Source organism: Schistocerca cancellata, chromosome 4, assembly GCF_023864275.1.
Source record: "Schistocerca cancellata isolate TAMUIC-IGC-003103 chromosome 4, iqSchCanc2.1, whole genome shotgun sequence".
NCBI lineage: Eukaryota > Metazoa > Arthropoda > Insecta > Orthoptera > Acrididae > Schistocerca > Schistocerca cancellata.
In genome coordinates this window covers 349,206,633-349,231,122 of record NC_064629.1, presented here as the reverse complement: position 1 = coordinate 349,231,122, position 24,490 = coordinate 349,206,633, and the positions used below count along the sequence as shown (strand labels likewise).

The following is a 24,490-nucleotide window of genomic DNA, read 5'->3' as shown; positions in this document are numbered from 1 at the left end:
GGCATAGCAGGCAATGGCCCTTGCGGAAAAAATAAAATCCTGAAATTCTAGCACCAGGTCCTCCATCTGGATACTCTCCGTTCCCCTTAAATGCTTCAATTTCCCACGAGATGCAGTCCTAGCGGGATCGTGCCTCATCACAGCCAACACCTCCTGTGTGGCTACGCTCCTCATTTAGAATCTCCAATGCAGCCAATAACTTTTCCCTTAACAACTTGACTTTTTCAGTGCCAGAATTATTCACACTGACGGGTACTATTTTGCCTCCATTCCTCTCTTGTATTCGTATAACACTATGGTTCACCAAACAACATGCTGCATCCAACATTTCACTACCCTCCTGATTCTATTTATATAACATATAAACTGGTAATTCAGTATCCCCATTCACTCATAGCGACTTCCAGTTACCTCTTGACTTGCACTCATGCGAGTCAAGCCTTAATGTCATTGCTCACAGTTTATCTGGATTGTTTTTTTACATTCCTTGTGGCAGATCAACAGTGACTACAGTTTAACCTAGGTGGAATGTCCTCCCACCAAGTTCTACCAAACGTCATCAAAGATCAATTCTGGCATGATGTTGATGCAGAAAGCCCAACCCTAGGATCATGCTGTAGCCTTTATTTACAAAACAAACAACTTCTTTACATTTCTTAGACCTGGTTACCTCGAACGAAAAACTCGTCGCTGCTGACACCAATGGTCGTATATCACTATCCTCTACCCCACGCAAATTATAACATGGTGGGTTCCAGCGCCTCCTTCCCACTAACTCTCTTGAGGCCACTGACACATGTGCCCCTGTATCCAACAAAACTTTAATATTTCTTGCCACCTATCACACCCATTATGGCACATTCCGCCTCTGGATTCGTTCTTACTGCATTTACTTTACTGGGAACTCCTGTCTGTGGTCCTGGTGATTCCCCATAACTTGAACGAAGCCTTCCATCTCCCTGCACCACCTTCATTATCACCCCTATATCCTTGTCAGTGACCTACATCTCCCCTACCACCATTCACATTAAATTGCTGGCCACCTCTATTAAACCCATCACTCGTTCATCCTGGTAGCACTGTCTATGAGAATACATGTTTTTGATCCCCCGCCCCTGTCGATCTATCAATTTGCTCGTATTCTAGCGCCAACTTAATCCCAGCATGGAGATCTTTAGGTCCCCTGTATGTACCCAGCTAGACATCTCTGGCGGCAAATGCCTCAGAAAAGCATACAGTGTCCCCTGTTCAGCCTCCTACAGTACCACTTCGTTCAACTCGTCATCCTGCGATAACTCATAGGTGTGAACATTCAACTTCCTGATCCTATCCCACTGCCTCATACACCTTCTGGGCACAGTACCCAATTGCTCCCGATAAAACCGCGCACTAGTTTGCATGTTATACCGTTGTTCTAACCCCTCTCTCAGTTAATCAAAAGTCCCTCCATTGCCTAAGCTTCTCCGTACCCCTCGAATAACTTCGCTTCCCCCGTCAAACATAATTACGCAGTGTGCAGTAACTGCTTATCCGAACAACGCCTAAGTTAGCCGATGACTTGAGATCTTCCTCAAATGTTACCACATCCTCAGACGTCCTGCCAGAGAAGGGAGAAACAAGGCTAGCAATAGCCGAATCCTTCACTAGAATCTGAGACCTCAACAACCGTATTTCGTGATACTTCTCTGCCAGTACATTATTTACAACTACATTACTGGATCCCATTTGAGCTACCTGATCCACTAAAGGTTGCAAAGCTACCTCACTGGCGAAACTTTGTGTCTCTGACTTTGCCTCTGCCTCGACTTACTCATTTTCACAACTCAGATAAACACAGAGGAATAAAAAAAATAATATAGGTAGAACAGGTCGTCACAGAGTACTCTATCACCCATTTCTTCTGTCTAATCACGAGCCACGTGGACTCCCAGCACTGCCAGCTGTGTGCCCAAAACGGTTACAGATGAATCAATTCACTGCTACCGATTCAGCACACGGAGCAGTGTTTCCAAGCAAAATACACTGAGTACTATGCACAGTCACCTATCACTCATCTCTAGAATTCCCGCTAAACTGTGATAAGTCACTGTGATAAGTCCTCCGGTCTTGTAAAGGTAACGTTCAGACAATTACGCCCATTAAACTCTGACCCCATTACTATCACCACACAAGAGCAACAACAGTCTCACTCAAGCTGACGACGATACTGAAGTCTGTGGTTCGAATGATGCGCTACAGGGATTGCACCCCTCCACTGTCGACTGCAGTGACGTCAGTCCTGACGCCACTCTGTAAAGTGCTGGGTGGTGGTGACAGGCCGTGGAGCCCAGGGTAAACACTCTTAACAACTGCAAATAACTTTATTGATCTTGATACGTGGCGTAGTGAGGCAGGCACACGTCTCCTCCTGATCCCGCCTGGGGCTGATGTATAGGCAGCAACTTCGCCCTGGTGCTGCTGGGCTGGCACCATGTGCTACTGAGGCCGGCAGCCTGTGATAGGCAATGGGCGTTAACGTCAGCGGCAAGTCATGTTGTGGTGCGATGGTGTCCACTCGCGAGGCTGCTTCCCCGCTCTGCACAAGGCCGCGGTGATGGTGTGTGGAGCCAACACCGACTCAAAGGCAGGCCTCGGCGCTAGTTGGTGACGTCACGTCAACTAGGCACGGCGAACGCCACGTCTGTTGCAGGCATACTCATAATGGTGATGTCTCCCTCCCTGACACAGGGAAATGTGAAACTATTGGCGGTAGTTGACCAACACACATTGTTCTGAGACATTTCTGCTATCAATTAATTGCGCAATTTGTTACACTTCTTAACAAATAGTGTACTCCTGAACTTAAATTTACACCTGTTTTAAGGATTGACATACAAAAACAACTTCGTGGTCCAGCAGCGACAGAATGCGTGCTTCTTTACCTTATTTGTAAATCTGAGGAAGTTACGTTTGTACTGGGTTGCTTTTACAAGAAAATGTGAACACATTGGTGCTCTTCTTTATGTATCTCGGTTGACTGTGCGGTGAGTAGCACTGAATGTTAATGAAATATCTTGCGATTTTACACGTTGGGGGAAGGGGTGAGGGACAGAAGAAGGGGCAAAAGAGAGATACTTGTTTTATCAAATAGATTTTTTTTATCTTATAAAGTTTCTCCTTTCAGTTGTAAGAGGGGAATATTTATCTTTTCTAATGTGCATGCTGAAAAAAGTAAGCTCAGCAGTATTTTCGATGTATGAAGCTATTTTGTTTCCTGTTTAGAATTCCTTTCGTTGAAAACGACTGTAATCTAATGACTGGCAACAGTTGGACATTTACACATGTAAATTAGTTCACATTTCCAGTGACGATGTCAAACGAAAATAAATAAATAAATAAAAGAAACGATTTCATTGTAAGGAGATTGATGTAAGTTTCGATGACAAAATGGATCAAGTAAATATAGTCGGAACAAGGCCCCCGGAGTAGACAACATTCCATTAGAACTACTGACGGCCTTGGAAGAGCCACTCCTGACAAAACTCTACCATCTGGTGAGAAAGATGTATGAGAAAGGCGAAATACCCTCAGACTTCAAGAAGAATGTAATAATTCCAATCCCAAAGAAAGCAGGTGTTGACAGATGTGAAAATTACCGAACTATCAGTTTAATAAGCCACAGCTGCAAAATACTAACGCGAATTCTTTACAGACGAATGGAAAAACTAGTAGAAGCCGACCTTGGGGAAGATCAGTTTGGATTCCGTAGAAATATTGGAACTCGTGAGGCAATACTGACCATACGACTTATCTTAGAAGAAAGATTAAGGAAAGGCAAACCTACGTTTCTAGCATTTGTAGACTTAGAGAAAGCTTTTGACAATTTTGACTGCAATACTCTCTTTCAAATTCTAAAGGTGGCACGGGTAAAATACAGGGAGCGAAAGGCTATTTACAATTTGTACAGAAACCAAATGGCAGTTATAAGAGTCGAGGGACATGAAAGGGAAGCTGCGGTTGGGAAGGGAGTGAGACAGGGTTGTAGCCTTTCCCCGATGTTACTCAATGTGTATATTGAGCAAGCAGTGAAGGAAACAAAATAAGAATTCGGTGGGACTCAACTGCTGAGGTCATTAGTCCCCTAGAACTTAGAACTAATTAAACCTAACTAACCTAAGGACATCACAAACATCCATGCCCGAGGCAGGATTCGAACCTGCGACCGTAGCGGTCTTGCGGTTCCAGACTGCAGCGCCTTTAACCGCACGGCCACTTCGGCCGGCTAAGAATTCGGAGTAGGAATTAAAATCCACGGAGAAGAAATAAAAACTTTCAGGTTCGCCGATGACATTGTAATTCTGTCAGAGACAGCAAAGGATTTGGAAGAGCAGTTGAATGGAGTGGACAGTGTCTTGAAAGGAGGATATAAGATGAACATCAACAAAAGCAAAACGAGGATAATGGAATGTAGTCGAATTAAGTCGGGTGATGCTGAGGGAATTAGATTAGGAAATGAGACAATTAAAGTAGTAAAGGAGTTTTGCTATTTGGAGAGCAAAATAACTGATGATGGTCGAAGTAGCGAGGATATAAAATGTAGGCTGGCAATGGCAAGAAAAGCGTTTCTGAAGAAGAGAAATTTAACATCGAGTATAGATTTAAGTGTCAGGAAGTCGTTTCTGAAAGTATTTGTATGGAGTGTAGCCGTGTTTGGAAGTGAAACATGGACGATAAACAGTTTGGACAAGAAGAGAATAGAAGCTTTCGAAATGTGGTGCTACAGAAGAATGCTGAAGATTAAATGGGTAGATCACATAACTAAAGAGGAGGTATTGAATAGAATTGCGGAGAAGAGGAGTTTGTGGCACAACTTGACAAGAAGAAGGGACCGGTTGGTAGGACATGTTCTGAGGCATCAAGGGATCACAAATTTAGCATTGGAGGGCAGTGTGGACGGTAAAAATCGTAGAGGGAGACCAAGAGATGAATACACCAAGCAGATTCAGAAGGATGTAGGTTGCAGTAAGTACTGGGAGATGAATAAGCTTGCACAGGATAGAGTAGCATGGAGAGCTGCATCAAACCAGTCTCAGGACTGAAGACCACAACAACGACAAATATAGTTACTTGAATGCAAAATTTCCTAAGCTTGCAATGGGGCAAAGCGTCTTCTCACATTGATCTACGTTTGTTTCGACAGGGTTCGGTAGTACAGAGATATGATCTTCATTTGTAGCTTTACGATAGTAAGAAAATCTTTCATCTAAATAAAAGTGCAGAATCCAAAACAATACCAAACATTTTGTCCAAAGATAAGAAATTTATAGTGATAAGCACGCCCAGGCGTTTTTGCCTGCAGCAGACCTGGCGTTCACCGTGCCTAGCTGACGTTACGCACCAACAAGCGCCGAGGCCTTCCTTTGAGTCGGTGTTGGTGGAGCCCGCTTATGCGCTATTCCTCAGCGTCATGTAGGCCCTCGGCCCTCTCGCGTCGCTGTGAAGGAACACGAAGACGGCTATGTGTAGGATACGACTCGCTGCCCTCGGACAGTAGTCAGCTGGCGGCTCGTGTTGAGGGGCCGAGTCCCACTAGTAACCCACTGTCGGAGTCGGCAGGCACGGACAGCAGATCGGCACAGCTGAGACACCAAGTTCCGTGTAGGACTTAGTGCAGATCGCAGGTGCAGCCTAGTCTCTAACCCATGACTGCAGCTGGTGGAGCCAGTCGCCTCATTGTCTGGCGTTGCTTTGGCGTCTTGGTGGCAATGCTGGCTTCTCGCCATGACAAGTGACCCCGGTCTTAAAATCCAGACTTATTTATATGCCTCTATTGCCTATTTGTTTCACTAAAACTCGGACACTTTACCGCTGAGCTCAGCTACCCTCACTGCGGAATCCACTGGCATATCTCCACATGTCTTCACAATTGTGGCTACCGACCAGCGGATCTTGAAGTAATGCACTATGGCGCTTCCATGCTACTTTTCCTTACTTTTGTTAAAGACTAATAATTTTCCGACCAAAGGTAGGGTCGCAGCACAACACTGTACTTGAAGAATGTAAGTTTCGTTCAGACTTTGGCGTAATTCCTCTTCTGACAGTTCACTAAGGGTAGATGACACATTAGTAACCGATGGGCATAGTGTGGCAAATCTATTTAACAAGTACTTTATATCCGTTACTGATAGAATGGGATTGTCAGGATCAGTAAATAATGCCCTTGAATATCTGAAACTAACCTTTACAAATAGCTTCAGGTACATGAATATGTCGTTTACTTCACCAAAATAAATAACTTCCATAATAAAATCTTTAAAACAAAGAATTCTAGTGGTTATGATGAAATATCAACAAAGTTAATTAAGGCCTGTTCTTGTGAGTTAAGTACAATTCTAAGTTACTTGTGTAACCAGTCAGTTACAACTGTGGCATTTCCTGACTGGCTAAAATATGCAAATGTTAAGCCTCTATTCATGAAAGGGGATAAAGAGATACCATCAAACTACAGACCGATTTCACTTTTGCCAGCATTCTCAAAAATTTTAGAAAAAGTACAGGGCTATTACAAATGATTGAAGCGATTTCATAAATTCACTGTAGCTCCATCCATTGACATACGGTCACGACACACTACAGATACGTAGAAAAACTCATAAAGCTTTGTTCGGCTGAAGCCGCACTTCAGGTTTCTGCCGCCAGAGCGCTCGAGAGCGCAGTGAGACAAAATGGCGACAGGAGCCGAGAAAGCGTATGTCGTGCTTGAAATGCACTCACATCAGTCAGTCATAACAGTGCAACGACACTTCAGGACGAAGTTTAACAAAGATCCACCAACTGCTAACTCCATTCGGCGATGGTATGCGCAGTTTAAAGCTTCTGGATGCCTCTGTAAGGGGAAATCAACGGGTCGGCCTGCAGTGAGCGAAGAAACGGTTGAACGCGTGCGGGCAAGTTTCACGCGTAGCCCGCGGAAGTCGACGAATAAAGCAAGCAGGGAGTTAAACGTACCACAGCCGACGGTTTGGAAAATCTTACGGAAAAGGCTAAAGCAGAAGCCTTACAGTTTATAATTGTCAAACGCTTTGAATTTTCGGCGCGGTTGCAACAGCTCATGGAAGAGGATGCGTTCAGTGCGAAACTTGTTTTCAGTGATGAAGCAACATTTTTTCTTAATGGTGAAGTGAACAGACACAATGTGCGAATCTGGGCGGTAGAGAATCCTCACGCATTCGTGCAGCAAATTCGCAATTCACCAAAAGTTAACGTGTTTTGTGCAATCTCACGGTTTAAAGTTTATGGCCCCTTTTTCTTCTGCGAAAAAAACGTTATAGGACACGTGTATCTGGACATGCTGGAAAATTGGCTCATGCCACAACTGGAGACCGACAGCGCCGACTTCATCTTTCAACAGGATGGTGCTCCACCGCACTTCCATCATGATGTTCGGCATTTCTTAAACAGGAGATTGGAAAATCGATGGATCGGTCGTGGTGGAGATCATGATCAGCAATTCATGTCATGGCCTCCACGCTCTCCCGACTTAACCCCATGCGATTTCTTTCTGTGGGGTTATGTGAAAGATTCAGTGCTTAAACCTCCTCTACCAAGAAACGTGCCAGAACTGCGAGCTCGCATCAACGATGCTTTCGAACTCATTGATGGGGACATGCTGCGCCGAGTGTGGGAGGAACTTGATTATCGGCTTGATGTCTGCTGAATCACTAAAGGGGCACATATCGAACATTTGTGAATGCCTAAAAAAACTTTTTGAGTTTTTGTATGTGTGTGCAAAGCATTGTGAAAATATCTCAAATAATAAAGTTATTGTAGAGCTGTGAAATCGCTTCAATCATTTGTAATAACCCTGTATTGTACAGGCAGCTTCTCAACCATCTGACCACAAATAACATATTATCAAGAACACAGTTTGGATTTCTGAGGGGTTCTGATATCGAGAAGGCTATTTACACCTACAGTGAAAATGTACTTAATTCATTAAATAACAAGTTACAAGCAGCAGGTATTTTCTGTGATTTGTCAAAGGCATTCGATTGTGTGAACCACAACATCCTTTTAAATAAATTAGAATTCTATGGTGTCACGGGCAGTGCTGCAAAATGGTTCAAGTCATACCTCGCTAACAGGAAACAAAGGGTGTCAGTGCAAAGGACTAGTGAATTAAGTCATCAGTCATCATCAGAATGGGAAGAAATTACATGTGGTGTCCCACAAGGATCCATCTTAGGGCCATTGCTTTTTCTTGTGTACATTGATGATCTCTCATCAGTTACACTGCCAGAAGCTGAGTTCGTTTTGTTTGCTGATGACACAAGTATTGCAATGTCGAGTGTAGTTCTAGAAAGATCTGCTAATGATATTTTCATGGATATTAATAAATGGTTTAAAGCCAACTCACTGACATTAAACTTCGAAAAGACTCACTATATGCAATTCAGGACCTGTAAGAGGTTTCCACCCAGCATATGCATAAAGTATGAAGAAGAGCAGATAGAAGAGGTTGACAGTCTTAAATTCCTGGGATTACAACTTGATAATAAATTCAGTTGGGAGGAGCACGCCACAGAACTGCAGAAACGCCTTAACAAATCTGTATTTGCAATTCGAGTGTTAGCAGACATAGGCGACATAAAAATGAAAAAGCTTGCATACTTTGCGTACTTTCATTCCATAACTCTTCAAGTCAAACAAAAGTTTTCAGAGTCCAAAAGCGTGTAATACGTATTATTTGTGGAGTAAATTCAAGGACGTCCTGTAGAAACCTCTTCAAAGAACTGGGTATACTAACTACTGCCTCTCAGTATATTTACTCCTTAATGAAATTTGTCCTAAATAATATACCTCTTTTTCCAACATATAACTCAGTTGATACATACAATACCAGGAACAAAAATGATCTGCACGAGGACTTAAAAGCACTTACTTTAGTTCAAAAAAGGGGCCACTACTCAGGAACACTCATCTTCAATAGTTTGCCAGCAAACATAAGAAATTTAGTTACAAATAAAGATCAGTTTAAAAGGAGCCTGAAAGACTTACTAGTGGCCAACTCCTCCTACTCCATTGACGAATTTTTTAATGGAAACAAATGATGTATGTATATATTCACACTATTAGTATTGTTATTTCGGCTTTAAAAAAAATTGACATGTTCCGCATCCACGAGGATCTCCTCAGCACGGATCTATGGAACGAAAAAATAATCTAATCTAATCTAATCTAACCGCACATATCTTATTTGGTTAGGCACCCAGGACCATTGTCGACCGTTCCTTCATAAGGCAAGAGTTGGGAACATGTAATGTGCCCAGGAACATTACCGAACATGATAATTCTGGTAGTCCAGGTGTGAAAAGACATACTATAGCGTGGGTGTACTGACCTCCAAATCCACCAACACGGTACGCTCACCGGTCAACGTTATTGTGACGCTGTACTCCTTCCCCAACGTGTCTTTTCAGTGGTCTCTGACTTCATTTTTATGGATGCGACGGCATCGATCTGCGCAGGTGGAAGAGCTCCTGGAACGAGAGGACATTCGGCGAATGGACAAGCTTACCCGTTCCCCCGACTTAAGTCGCATCGGGCACGATGGTATGCGTTTGGGAGACTCATTACATCACGTCCACATGAACCACCAAGTCCAGCAGTTGTCAACCACGCTGGCGGCGGAATGGATCGCCCTACCACGAGAACTCCTTACTAACCTTGTGGCCAGCATGATATCACGTTGCACACTATGCACTGCCGTCCGTAGTGATCACACACCCTATTTAAAACCATGTCCCGCCATTTGTAATGTCCAAGGAACCATCATGAACGGCGGTGACTTCAGTGTAATTATTGTCTTTGAATAAAGTTATTTTTGTTCGTTTCACTGCGTATTTCTTTCGGTTACCTCTGCACTATACTGTAGCAGTTGTTTCTGTGTATGCTCTAAGTTTCATCGAGCTCCGTTACTTGCCAGTGACATATCACGCGAAAGTTACTTTTGCCCTTAAGTTTTGCACACCAGTGTAATTTCGTCATCTAGTAAAGTACTGTAGATCTACGTTTAACCAGTCGTGTCGGTCGGCTAATACTGCATTATTACCGTGAACGTCGGGGGTTCAAGCACATATTGTTGCTGCAATTCTTTTCCATAATCGCTACTTTTAACTCTGGCAACGATTTGTTTAGCACTAGGCTACGGTGTACACGTGAAAGTGGATAAGTTACTTCTAAGTTTAGGTTAATATACCCTTTTAGTCCGATTTCGTATGGGTCCTGCGTGTTTGGGAAATACAGTATTCACTTTTGTACGAATGTTTTGTAAGCAGTCTCCTTTGTAGATGCACTCTTATGGAATTAACTGCCTTTTCAGTTTCTGTCTCCTATTTTTTTGAAGTTCGCGTTGTCAGTCTCAAAGTCTCTGCCACCGTAGTAACCCCATGTTACTGGGAATGTTATGCAGTGTTTTTCAAGTATAATTTGCAACTGCAAACTGGGCACACCACCTCTGTCTCAGATGTTGTCTTCCTCGTGCCAAAAGAAAAAAAAAAAAAAGATCGCTACCAGAAGTTTCGTGAATCCATGCGCGACGCACGTGTTTGAAAAATTGCGAAACTATCTCCATTTTAAATATTACTGCTACGAAGAGACACAGCACCGTGAGGAAACTGGAAAGACCATCAAGTTGCCTTTCTCATGACGTTATGAATCTTAAATAATCAGCAGACCCGATACTAGTATGCCCCGAAAGGCAGGGGTAGCCTGCAAGGCAGAAGACTTCGGCTCACGCAGTATCAGTGACCGCAGGAACTGGTACTGATTTTCGTGATCAGTGGATGCGAGCCTCTCTCGCACCTGGAATTCACTTTGTTCTGTCCTTTTGTACCGCTCATTTCGTTTAACTTCGTTTTGTTCTTATTTCGTCTTGATCCAATTTCAGAATATAATGAAAGGATTTCAGCGTCGGATACAAAAGCCCAATTTTGCGGTATCTCTTCAACCGAGGAAGTAATCGAAGATCTTTTCACCAGGCTGAAATGTGTCGAGAGGATGGAGTTGCTATGTCCACCCCTTATGATTTGGGTTTCCCGCGCTTTTTCTAAAGCGCTTAATGCAAATACCGTAATGGCAAAAAACAAGCTTAAGTCAGCCAGCACTGAATCCAATAACATACTGGGTGACAATTATTCAACTATGTGAAATAATATCGCCATAACTTCTCAACGGTTTGCGTTAGGACGTTCAAACCGCACGGTTGCCTGCGGGGCATCGTGGGAATTAGTATGCGCAGTATGGTTTGGTTTAGCGACGAAGTCCACTTCCATTAGGATGGGTACGTCAATAAGCAAAATTGGCTCATTTGGGGGACTGAGAATCCGCATTTCGCGTACGATAAGTCTCTTCACCAGCTTTCTCCTCCGAATGCGAAAATATTTTGTTGACACCGACATGCATAGGGAGAAACGATCACCACGATAAAATAAGGAAAATCAGAGCTCGCACGGAAAGATATTGGTGTCCGTTCTTACCGCGTGCTATACGAGATTGGAATAAGAGAGAATTGTGGAGGTGGATCGATGAACGCTCTGACAGGCACTTAAATGTGATTTGCAGAGTATCCGTGTAGATGTAGATGTTGAACGAGTGAGTGTGTTGTGTACAATGCCTAGTCACGGAATAATCGGTGCGATATTCCTTGATGGCACGCTGACTACCGAACGGTACGTGAAGCATTTGGAAGATGATTTCAGCCAGCCGGTGTGGCCGAGTGGTCCTAGGCGCTTCAGTCTGGAACCGCGCGACCGCTACGGTCGCAGGTTCGAATCCTGCCTCGGGCATGGATGTGTGTGATGTCCTTAGGTTAGTTAGGTTTAAGTAGTTCTAAGTTCTAGGGGACTGATGACCTTAGAAGTTAAGTCCCATAGTGCTCAGAACCATTTGAACCATTTTTTTAAGATGATTTCGTCCTCATTATCCAAAGACACCCTTATTTCGACTATATGTGGTTCATGCAAGACGGTGCTCGATCCCATCGAAGCGGGAGAGTGTTTGATGTCCTGGAGGAGCACTTTTGGGGACCGTATTTTGGCCCAGGGGTACCCAGAGGCCACTGGCATGGGGTTCGATTGGCCGCCATATTCTGCGGATCTGAACACATGCGACTCCTTGTACATCAATAGCCCAAAAACCATTGCTGAGCTGAAAACAGCCATCCAGGAGGTCATCAACAGCATCGATGTTCCGACACTTCAGCGGGTTATGCAGAATTTCGATATTCGTCTGCACCACACCATCGCCAATGACGGCAGGCATATCGAACACGTCATAACCTACATCCTAATATCTGTAGTGACGTTTACATGTTGAATAAAGTGTGCGCACGTCGTAGTTTGTAACCAACTTATGTTTTTTTTTCATATAGTTCTGATTTAGTCGTCCCTCGTGTGTTCTGTTTACGTTGTTTCTGTTGGATATCGAATTTCAGACAACAAACTCAGTATCAAAAGGTAGTTCCACGAACTAATTTCGACTATGAGAATCCTTTTAGTCCCTGAATGTCTTTGCTCTGGCGTGTGCTACACGTGGCCAGGACAGAGGTTGTCTATAGCATGACCACTTAATAAAAAGTATTCCACACAACTACTTTTCTTCCAGTCCACTGCTCCAGCGAAGGACACTCCACCAACAAGACTACAAGTAAGTAGAAAATTGTGCTCTCCTTCCACGTGAGTGTTATTGCGATTTACGCGAGGTCAGGTACGGAATCATTAAAACAATACTTGGAGGGAGCTTCATAGAGTCACAAATTTTATATTTTCATCTACATCATATTCCGCAATCAATCTAACGGTGTGTGGCGGAGGGTACCTCTGGTACCACTAAATGACCCCTCCTTCCCTGTTCCACTCGCGAATTGCGCGTGGGAAGAATGACTGTCGGTAAGCCTCTGTGTCAGTTCTAATTTCTCGTATTTTCTTGTCCTGGTCATTTCGCGAGACCATGTGGGAAGAAGTAATACATTATCCGGCTCTTCCCGGGATGCGCTCTCTCAAAATTTCAACAGTAAACCTCTCGTCAGCGAAGCGGGATAGTCGACAGAGTAATACGCGTGACATGTAATACTTCTACCGATATTGAGACCAGAATAAAAAATTTAGAGGCATTATTTTTCAGCAAGCCCTGGTAGTATTATGTACCAGGGCAAGTGCAAAATAAGGAAATCGCTGAATATGAAACCCAAATGGTTACATGCATGGACAATATTCTGGTACTATATGGCAGTCACCTTACTGTGATAGTGAGTTGCCTGTTGGTGAAAGGGTGTTTATATTGAGACAAGAAGCTGTATACAGTGAAGTCAACGGCCTAACTCTGCCGTGCGTTTTGCCCTGGCCACTGTAGCACAAGAAACTAATTTCAATACGCCCCTACGTAAGACACTGACCTACAACGCAAGGGTTCCTCCTCCGTTTAGAAGACCTACCACTGTTCAAAAATTGCTATATATTGTGACAGGAAGTTAGCATACTGTTTGTCAGCTTCAATAGTTCTCTTTTATCTAACGGTATAGATTTGAAGTTCTGTGTCAAAGCCTTCCACAGCAGTTATGAGGCAGAAGATTTTCACGGGTTTCTAGGGGGGATGGCTAGTCTTTTTTTACTTTTGTAGTGAGCGAGCAAATAGCTACAGTTGTGATTAGTGTAGCTGATGTTCTGTTATCTTACATTTATTTTAACATTTTTAATAACATCTCTTCACTGTGTGTTTTACGTATAGCACTTTTCTGTGTATATGTTTGTAGCGGCGTGTGAGGGAATTACGTTTCTATCAGAGGATTACATCTTTTAAAACGCACTTTTTCATATTTTTACCATTTTCTCTCCAAGATGTTATAGTGGGAGCGCTGATTAATTTTATGTAGCCATCCCTTCTAATTGAAACCGACCAGTTATGCCTCAATTGCTGCCATGTTTCTAACAATGAACAAGATGAGGTTGGCTAGGCGTCAGGCACAGAATGCACACAAAAATAAGCTTAGAAAAATATTAATGACACGAACGAGGGCGGTTGTTTCCAGCCCGTTCATTATACTTTGCTGGCAGTTTTTCATTATATATACTAAAGTTCAAAGCGACGTGTCTTACTTTCAAAGTTAAGTGGTCAATTGGAGCTGTGTGCATTAATACAAATATCACCGAGCGAGGTGGCGCAGTGGTTAGACACTGGACTCGCATTCGGGAGGACGACGGTTCAATCCCGCGTCCGGCCATCCTGATTTAGGTTTTCCGTGATTTCCCTAAATCGCTCCAGGCAAATGCCGGGATGGTTCCTTTCAAAGGGCACGGCCGACTTCCTTCTCCGTCCTTTCCTTATCCGATGAGACCGATGACCTTGCTGTCTGGTCTCCTTCCCCAAAACAACCAACCAACTACAAATATCAAAAACTATCATGGCTTTTGTGAATACTTCTTCTTCGTTACCATTTGGCACGTCGGAGAAAGCAAATAAGAGACGTGGTGCTTTGGCTAAATAGTAAACTCACATTGGTGGTGGAATGGGGTGTTTAAAATATCTAACCAGACATCTAGATTTAGGGTGTCGGTGATTTCCCTCAAACACTTCAGGCGAATAATGGAATGAAAGCATCGAACAGACAACTATTAATTTCGTTCCCCATCCTTGGCCACTCTAAAGACATCTTCGCCGATGGAACATAGGACTGTAATCTTCCTTTTGTAGAAAAAAAAATGTCATTACCAACTGAGGACTTCGTCCGGTATTCCCAGCAGGATATCAGAGCCGACAGAGGATGCCACAAATGTAAACGGTTTCTTAATAGCAACGTGGAAGTGTAAGATTTCTTAAGCTCTATTTAATTACAGTCCATTTTGATATCTGCTCCGGTTGACAGGCATCGTACAATCTCAAATGACACAGCAGTTGTTTTCTTTTTCTGCTGAATACATCAAAACCCTATATGGTACAGTTTAAGACCAGTCAGAATTATTTTTCATACTTATTGGCTGATGTACGTACCAAAGTGATCCGCAACCAGCAGTGCCTCCAGCCAGTCCTATGGTTTTACACAAACACTTGGTTAAGAAACCAGCAAAGTTACTCCCTTATTCTCTCAGCTCTTTGTTTAAAATAATCCTATATACTTACCGAAAAGTTAGCAAAAATCTTGTAAGGCATTGCACAGGCGTCTGCGTTAAACTCAGAGCTGGACTTAACTAAATCCCCGTCAGGCAAGAACGACTGTTATGTGGATCTTAGAAAAATTAAGAAAATGCATTTTCTACCGATCCTCCTTATCGCGTGCACAAACTACATGGAACGGCTGTACAAACACCTTTCCCACCACTTAAAGGAGTACACCAAAGAAATGCGAACATCAGATGTTTGTTATATACATTTTCTTTTGTTACATATACAGGGTGAACATTAATAAAACCGACAAACTGCAGTGACGAATTCCTGACTGGAAATGGAGGAAAAAATGTCCTATGAACAAGTCTCCCGAACTGGATCGTTGCCATGATAGATGGCGCTGACGAATGACTGTTCCTCTGACCACGTGCCGTGTGTTCCTTGTGTGTTGCAAGCTGTGTGATTGACGCAGCGTTCTGTAAGCAGCAGAACAGTCCGGTATTCATGTCGGGAACAAGCCGAGATAGTGTTTGTCTACGGGTAAGCAGAGTGAACAGTCGAGAGGCAGCATGACTATACCAAAACAAGTACCCTCACAAGCACCAACCACATCACACAACATTTCAAGCCCTTTTTTCGGCGACTATGTGATCATGGATTCTTTCAGACAGACGAACGTGCATGCTCGCGTCGGACTGTGTGTACACCAGATTTGGAGAACTGGGTTCTACGGAATATTGAAACGAACCTCACTACAAGCACCAGGCAAGTGCATGGTCATTTTCTTGTTTCAGTCAATGTAGATAATTTTCCCACATAACTTTCTACTAAAAACTGAATTTTGTACATGATCAATAAGCTAAACGAGACCTCTAATGTGACTGATAACATTCAACATAAAAAGGAAAGACAGAGTCATAACCTTTCTGTATTCTGGCCAATATGGACCGGAATGTAGCCGCACAAAATGGTGCACCATCGTACGTTTGGGCAAATTTTCTTAGATTTTACAGAAAAAGTTGAAATCCAGCACTCCAGCACATACGGAACCACTTACATGATAGTAGTACCACCAGCGCCGGTTGTAACGCCGAACTGAGTGGGGCGTCAGAGGTTCCCATGTACAGATTTCGTACACAGATTGTATCATAATTAGTAGCGAAAACTGACATGGAAAGCAAAAAGGTTTGAGTAAAAGTGAGTCTGCAAACTCGATGTGAGCGAGATAACTGCGAATGTGTGGTTACAAGCCGCCACTGACTTCAGTGTCAAATATTGTACTAATTATTATAAACATATTTGAAATGTACACTTTTCGATTAAGTCCTCATCAAATCGGGGTCAAATTCCACCCAATATTTGCCTTAACATAAAACACAATACTACTTCAGGACGTTTCATACGGTGAAACAAGTTTTTTTTCAAAAATCAAGTTGATAAGGCATGCCTGAAGTCGACAGTTGCTCCAGAAAGATCGTGTGGACTGTCAACTTCATCCACTGAAACTGATGCCTCATGGTCAATACATGTTGTTTCATAATTCCTATTACAGACTTCTATGACTTGGAATGGGGAATTAGTAAAGAAAATTTTGAAATAGAACCCATGCCTGGGAATGAACCGTTTGAATGTAAATATGTTTGAAGATCGGTTCACTTTCAAATATGCCGCTTCACAGTACACACATACAGCGGAGACAATGAGCTCTGAGAAGTGTCCTCTACATGAGCCCGTGGCATGGGCAATGATTCCAGTAATAGTCATCGGATTCTCTTTTAGGTTACGAAGCACGTCCTCGTCTACATCTACATCTACATCTACATACATACTCAGCAAGCTACTGTCAAGTCCGCGGAGGAGGGTACCCTGTACAACTACGAGTCATTTCCTTTCCAGTTTCCCTCGCAAACAGAACGAGGGAAAAACAGCTATCTGTATAAAAATCTTGAATGCTTGGTGCTCAGCAGCTTTCAAACATTTGTTAAAAGACATCTTCAATAAACTGTGAGCTGCAGTAGAATTGTTTTATCTTCCAAAACCGGTTTTAGGGTTCATAACCCATCATCAGTGGCATCTGATGTGGAGGAACCAACAACTGTATGTGTATCGATTTGTACAAAATTATAACTGTACATATGTAGCAGTAATATAAGTCTGCTTACATTATGCACTTCTATAGCAATGACAAGATTGTCAGTTAATAACACAGGATCTGAAATATGTCCTATAACACAATACACAGTTTGTCATGTACGTTATAGCTGTTTACATGTCTTCGTACAAGCCCAAATCTCTCTAATCTTATCTCCATAGTCCTTACGCTAAATGTACATTGGTGGCAGTAGAATCGTTCTGCAGTCATGCTCATATGCTGATACTCTAAATTTTCTCAGTACTGCCCCTCGAAAAGAAGATCGACTTACCCCCAACGACTCTTATCTGGGTTTCCGACACATCTCCGAAGTACGTGCGTGTTGTTCGAACCTACCGGTAACAAATCAGCAGCCCATCTTAGAATTGCTTCTATGTCTTCCTTTAACTCGACCTAGTGCGGATCCCAGATACTCGAACAATACTCAACAATGGGTCGCTCTAGTGTCTTACATGCGGTTTACCGCACAGACTATCCAACTTTCCTAAAATTCAAAGGCGAGATTGCACTGCGTCCTTAGAACACCATAGTCAACACTTCTAGTTGCAAACCTACCAGTTTCTCGCAACCATAGTCGTAGCTGGACGAAAACGGTATGTGATGTCATAGATACAACAGGGACTGACGACGGCGCCCTCTTCACAGTTTTTGAGCGTACCGTGAAGCGGGAGATTTGGAAGTGATTTTTAAACTTATTTTATAACGCAACGGAAATTGGTTCCTTATTAAAACTTTATCTACTACTAAATCCCATCTACAACCGCTAAAGGTCTGTAATAGAAATTGTGAAACTCCCTGTTGCTTTATACTCAGTTCTGAAAGAGTTTTCGATGTTGAAGGCTAGAAACATTGCCAGTATATATACTTAGCAACTGTACGACTTACATATCATCTAATCAATAGAATATGTCTCTTTCGTATCACGCGCAAATTTGAGACTTCTTTTTCACATGCACACATAAGAACTTTAACCATTATCAGTTTTCATATACTTCCCTGACACATTACTGAACGAGGTGGAGCAGTGGTTAACACACTGGTCTCGCATCCAGGAGTACAACGTTTCAAATCCCCGTCCGCCCATCTGGATTCGGGTTTTCTTTGATTTCCCGAATTCGCACGAGGTAAACGCCAGGACGGTTCCTTTGAATGGAGCATGGCCTATTTACTTGCCCATCTTTTCGTAGTCCAAGTTTGAGTTCTGTTTCTAATGACTAAGCTGTCAAATGGTTCAAATGGCTCTGAGCACTATGGGACTTAACTTCTGAGGTCATCAGTCCCCTACAACTTAGAACTACTGAAACCTAACTAACCTAAGGACATCACATACATCCATGCCCTAGGCAGGATTCGAACTTGCGACCGTAGCGGTCGCGCGGCTCCAGGCTGTAGCGCCTAGAACCGCTAGGCCACTCTGGCCAGCTGACTAAGCTGTCAATGGGACATTTAACTCTGATCTTCCTTCCCCCTTCCTTCATAGCAGATTTTCTTAAATTTAACTACATACTGGTGAGTTTTCTTCACATGTAACATTACGCAGTTCAACAGCGTGTTATGCTTAACACGTCAGTATTAAATTAGACGATTTCTTTGTATTTCAGCTCCACTTTTCACGACGGAGAATGAAATAATCTATAAATTATTGAATTAAAAATTCCATTATTAAACCAAAAAATAACAAATTTTATATCAGTTTCCCTCCATTCAGAAGGCTGTAGCACGCAGCGACTGTTATATTGGAAATAATAGATTTCAGCTATCAGTCGTCCTTTTTTAATTCAATGAACTGTGAATGTAGCCAGACCAACAGGCATTACATGCATTGATCAAAAATGATACTGCATTGAGAATGGCTAGTTTCTAGCCGCAATCTAGATCTGCCAATAAAATTTAAAAAGGACAACTGATAGCTGAACTCTATTATTTACAAGAACTTTTATATTTTCATTTGTTCCGCTCAGTTTAATAGAGACTATATTTTTATTCACGCTAGAGCAATGTAGTAGCTGTAGTCCTTTCTGCTTTCAATAAAATCTTTTGAAGATCTCAGGGATCTCTGGGTTGCCTTAAATGGAAATGAAGTGTTTCATCTTTTAATATTCACCACTGGAGTAAGATTCGTAAATTTATTTCTGTTACAGAGAAATGTCTTTGTACAGGGGGTGGACAAGAATATGGAAACACGAAAAGCAACACATTTTCATGCCTAATACGGTGTAGCAAAACCACTTGCATTCAAGACATCTTCCAGTCGTCTCGGAATGGATGATTACAGGTCCTGTAAGATTCTCAAGGGAGTATTATACCATACTTCCTGCAAAATAGCGGCAAGTTCAGATAACGACGATGGAGGTGCATAGCGCTCACGTAAGCTTCGCTTCAATGCAGACCACAAAGGTTCGATAATACTGGTATCTCGTGAGTGTAGTGGCCACGGGAGATGCAGCAGTTCATCCTCGTGGTCACAGAACACGTTCTGGACGATGAGAGCTGTGTGAACAGGGGCCATGTCATCTTGGGACACAGCATCACAAGTGGGGACCAAACTCTATACTACGGATTGGACCAGATCAACCAAGACTGTCGCATTATCTTTGACATTTAGCGGATGATGTTTTTCCGCTTTCCCTGTATGCGGTATAAATCTTCTTCCTCTTTAAACACCAAACACTTCGGCTTCCTTGGATACGGAAGCACCTACCGTAGGAACATCAAAAATTCGCCCACGTTCGAATTCACTTATCTTGGACATAATACACGCACAGCTACACAGAATGCTGTTCTGACCACGACTGACGCTTTCAATGAAACACGAACATTGCACAGGTGCCGTGCGTTGTCAGATACAACAGCACAACCTGCAGCCTGAACTAGCATCTGCATCTGAGTTCAAGAATTCATTTCTCGCCGTGTTTCCATAGTTTTGTACAACTCCTGTAGTACTTACTGTAGAAGAAAAAGCGACGCATTTCCTTTATCACTACATTTGGATTTATTTTTAAGGGTCTTACGATAAGCCCAAGGAAAGGCACTCATTGTCTGTGGGCGGGGATCAGGGGGAAAAGGGAGGGGGTGGGGTGAGCGATGGGACGCAGCCCCGAATCCTCCCGCGGTCAGAAAAATGGTACCGGATCCTTCCAAGCCCGCAAGGGTCTGAAAAACGATGGGAGCGAATCCTCCCGTTTGAAGCAAGTAGCAGTTGTAAACGTTATGAATACTCCAAGCAGGCAACGGAAAGCATATGAAGTTACAGTAGAAGATACAAAAATTTTTAGTGTGTATTGTGAATATGTTTAAAAGTTTTATCTTTTATCTTATTGAGATAAAGTCCAGTCGGCACAGCGCCAGCGACTAAGTCCCGCTCGAGGTCACGCGCAAAGCGTGCATAAGTGAATCTATATTTTTTGTTTGAAACATGGGAGGGGTAGGGGAAGGAGATAAGGAACATGGCAGAGATAACTATATTATTGTCTATAATACAACATACCTTGTGTCAGTTTGGGAGGATTCGGTCCTGTTACCTGCTTACCTACCTTGTTTCCGGACCATTCTTGGCGGCGTCCGAGCGTTGTCCGCAGAATCGTATGTCCATCGCGAGGTAGACTGATCTCGAACCAGCTCTGAATAAAACAGGTAGGGTATTACTCGACAATAAGGGTACAATAAATATTTTAGAACAAAGTGGCTTTCATAGAAGCATCGTTAAGCACCGCAGAAAATAATATGTTTCCCAATCAAGCAAAAATATTGCAATTAGATTATATAGAGAGAAAGCAGCGAAAGACTGCAAAACACTGATTCAGTTTTTGGTGATCTTTTCCAAAAGAACGCCATCAGCGTGTTGTACAATGCGGTCTTCTCTGAATAGCCAAGAAGAGTTGAACGGTGAAACAACTGGAAGCATTAGAAACCGGTATGTGTATGACACAGATACCAGGTTCAAACTGAACAAACAGTTTCACATTCCAGTCCTCAGTTTGCAAAATCGGTCAAATTAGCATATATGTTTCAGTACCCGCTCGCCAACCATTGAGACTCTACAACATCATCACCAAGTGACAGCAAGAACGCTTGGTTGAACATGAGCGAACTGTGAGGGGACAGCTGTGTGAAAGAAGCGCACTCTTTCCACAAAAGCATGTTAGGGATACACGTCTGTTGGATAGTAGTCATTTATTAGTTCGATAGTAGTTATTTCTTTAGGATGCTGCTTGTATAAAATGATACTGCAGAAATAGCTGCGTTTACACTCGCAGGCCGAGGAAAAGGCTTCTTTTCGTAGGAAGAAAATAGGAATAAAAGGGACAGGAGAACTCACTTTTTGCGCCCCCTCCACGGCTGCGATGTTGGCGGGGGACTATCTCGCCATGGCCTCAGTACAGCCCCTACAGGAGCGTCTAGCAACACGCATTTTTTTTTCTTATCTGCACATATAGGTTGACAATTACTGAACTGTATGAAATAAAATCGTCAAAACTTCTCGACGGTTTGCGCTAGGACGTTCAAACTGCACAGTTGGCCGAGGGGCATGATGGGAATTAGTATGCGCAGTATGGTTTGGTTTAGCGACGAAGCCCACTTTCATTTGGATGGGTTCTTCAACAAACAAAATTGGCGCATTTGGGGAACTAAGAAACGGCATTTTGCAATCGAGAAGTCTCTTCACCCCCAACGACTGACTGTGTGGTGTGCAGTGTCCAGTCACGGAATAATCAGTGCGATCGATATTCCATGATGACACACTGACTACCGAACGGTTCGTGAAGGTTTTGGAAGATGATTTCATCCCCATTATCCTAAGTGTCCCTGATTTCGACAAGATGTGGTTCATGCAAGCCGGAGCTCGATCGCATTGAAGCAGGAAAGTGTTGGACGTCCTGGAGGAGCACTTTGGGGACCTCATTCTGGCTCTGGGGTATCCACAGGCCAGTGGCATGGGCCTCGATTAGTCGCCATATTCTCAGGATCTGTACACATGCGACTCTTTTTTGTGGGGCTATAGTAAAGACAAGGTGTACAGCAACAACCCCAAAACCATTTCTCAGCTGAAAACTGTCATTCAGGAGGTCATCGACAGCATCGATGTTCCGACACTTCAGCGGGTCATGCAGAATTTCGCTATTCTTTTGCGCCTCATTATCACGAATGATGGCAGGCATGCCGAACGTGTCATAACCTACATCCGAATATCAGTAGTGGCGTTTACATGTTGAATAAAGTTTGTGCACGCCGTAGTTTGTAGCTAATTCACATTTTTTTCATATAGTTCAATAATTGTCGCCCTGTAAAACTCTCCTGGGTTTCGTTCGTACTTTTCGCTTCCTTGATCAACCTATTCTCCCTCAGAAGGTCGTATAACTCCTTATAATGCTGTTGTTGCTTAAAAATACAGGGTGTCCCAGGAGGAATAGGCAGGCGCGCTCATGTAGAGCAAAAAAACTGCATATGGACATATACCATGTTCTGAAGGGTTTTCGGGTAGAATACATTTAAAGTACATTTGTTTTTGGGGTAGTGGCTGGCACGTATTTGTCGGGGTAGTACAAATAATTCATCACAAAGACTGCCATACCTTACGCCATTAGATGTTAGTTTAAGGAGTTGGATGAAGTCTCAGGTGTAAAATCGAAAGGCGAATACGACGAAGTGAACTGCTTGCTCGAATCATGATAGCTGCTGCCCTCATCAGGGAACGCGCAGAGGTACTCGGGAAAGTAAAACATGTTCTCCCACGAGAGCACAAATGCATTGAAGTTGCCGGTGGGACGTTCGAACATATATTGTAAACTGTACGACAGCAGTAATGTAACGTTTACCATAGTGCTTACACGTGAATGTATTACAGATACGTATTTTTCAATTGATGTTTGCAAAAATTTATGCTGTACTTTTTTCTAACTGTCGTACATGTGTAAACCTGACAATGTATTAAATGACACAGAAAATAAATAACAATATACATTTAGATGTGTTCTACCCCAGAAACCATTCGGAATAAGGCGTATGTCCATATGAAGTTTTTTGCTTCAAGTGAACGTTCCTGTCATATCCCTGAATCTTGACCATTCCTCTTCTTACACCCAACTGACACGAAAAACTTTAGTGTCGTATTTGCACGGTTCATTTAGCTAGATCTTGACCATGCATTGTCCCAGCAAGCAGCGTGCCGCAGTGGCTACGCAATGCAGGAGCGGGATTCACATCCCGTCTCGCTTTCGAGACAAATTTTCTTAAATCAAGAGAATAGTGCAACAGTTCTTTGAAAACACGACGGCCGACATCTTCTCCACCCATGGTTCAAAGTGATATTACGTTGCGTTTCCACCCCTTCCTTGCATTATCATTTTAATTATATTAAACGTTGTAGCTCGTTGAGGCATTCTTTACAGGACGTTATGATATTCTGTGTACAATTCAGCGTCTTCCAGGTTTCAAGAAAGAATGATCACTAATACTAATAGTTTAATTCGCAAAGTCTCAATTAAAACTTCCTCTCGGTATTATCCGTTTCATGTCACAGCCCCTTCGCAAAAAATGTATTTTTCAGTTCCCGAATAACATAGACAACCCCATGACCAGGATACGAGTCAAGTGATGATTAGTGATAAATTGTGATACACACTAACAAAGTTTCATGAAAGATATTGTCGGTACACATGACGACTTCTATTTCAGGTATTCTTATCTGTACGTCAGTTATAGCTTTGCGATTGTCAGCTTCCATCTGTGATTGCAGACCATCGTTGTTTATGGTTGCTAATGTGCGCTCTTGTAATTCACTTCAGAGATAGGATTACACCGCCGCATTGTAAATTACTGAACCGGCACAGTGTGGCGCACAAATATTCTGCTGATATTAGTAACTCCTTTTTTTATGTAATTTCAAGTTTAAACTTCTAAATAAATAAAGTCATTTAACTTAGGGTACATGGTTGGTCTACTCAGTCGGGAGGCAAGCTGACATTCAACTCGCTAATCCCTTATTCGTGGCCGGCCGGAGTGGCCGAGCGGTTCTAGGCGCTACAGTCTGGAACCGCGCGACCGCTACGGTCGCAGGTTCGAATCCTGCCTCGGGCATGGATGTGTGTGATGTCCTTAGGTTAGTTAGGTTTAAGTAGTTCTAAGTTCCAGGGGACTGATAACCTCAGAAGTTAAGTCCCACAGTGCTCAGAGCCATTTGAACAATTTTGAACCTTATTC

General features: G+C 42.9%; 1 protein-coding gene across 2 annotated transcripts in view; it reads right to left on the bottom strand.

Moving 5' to 3' along the window:
• The window catches only part of LOC126184610 (constitutive coactivator of peroxisome proliferator-activated receptor gamma-like), a 521,164-nt gene that overhangs the window by 171,305 nt on the left and 325,369 nt on the right, over positions 1-24,490 (bottom strand). For both annotated transcript variants that reach the window (XM_049927063.1, XM_049927064.1), the window contains one exon: positions 20,824-20,910. In XM_049927063.1, coding sequence (XP_049783020.1) covers positions 20,824-20,910 — 87 coding nt within the window. The remainder of the gene's footprint in view (positions 1-20,823; positions 20,911-24,490) is intronic.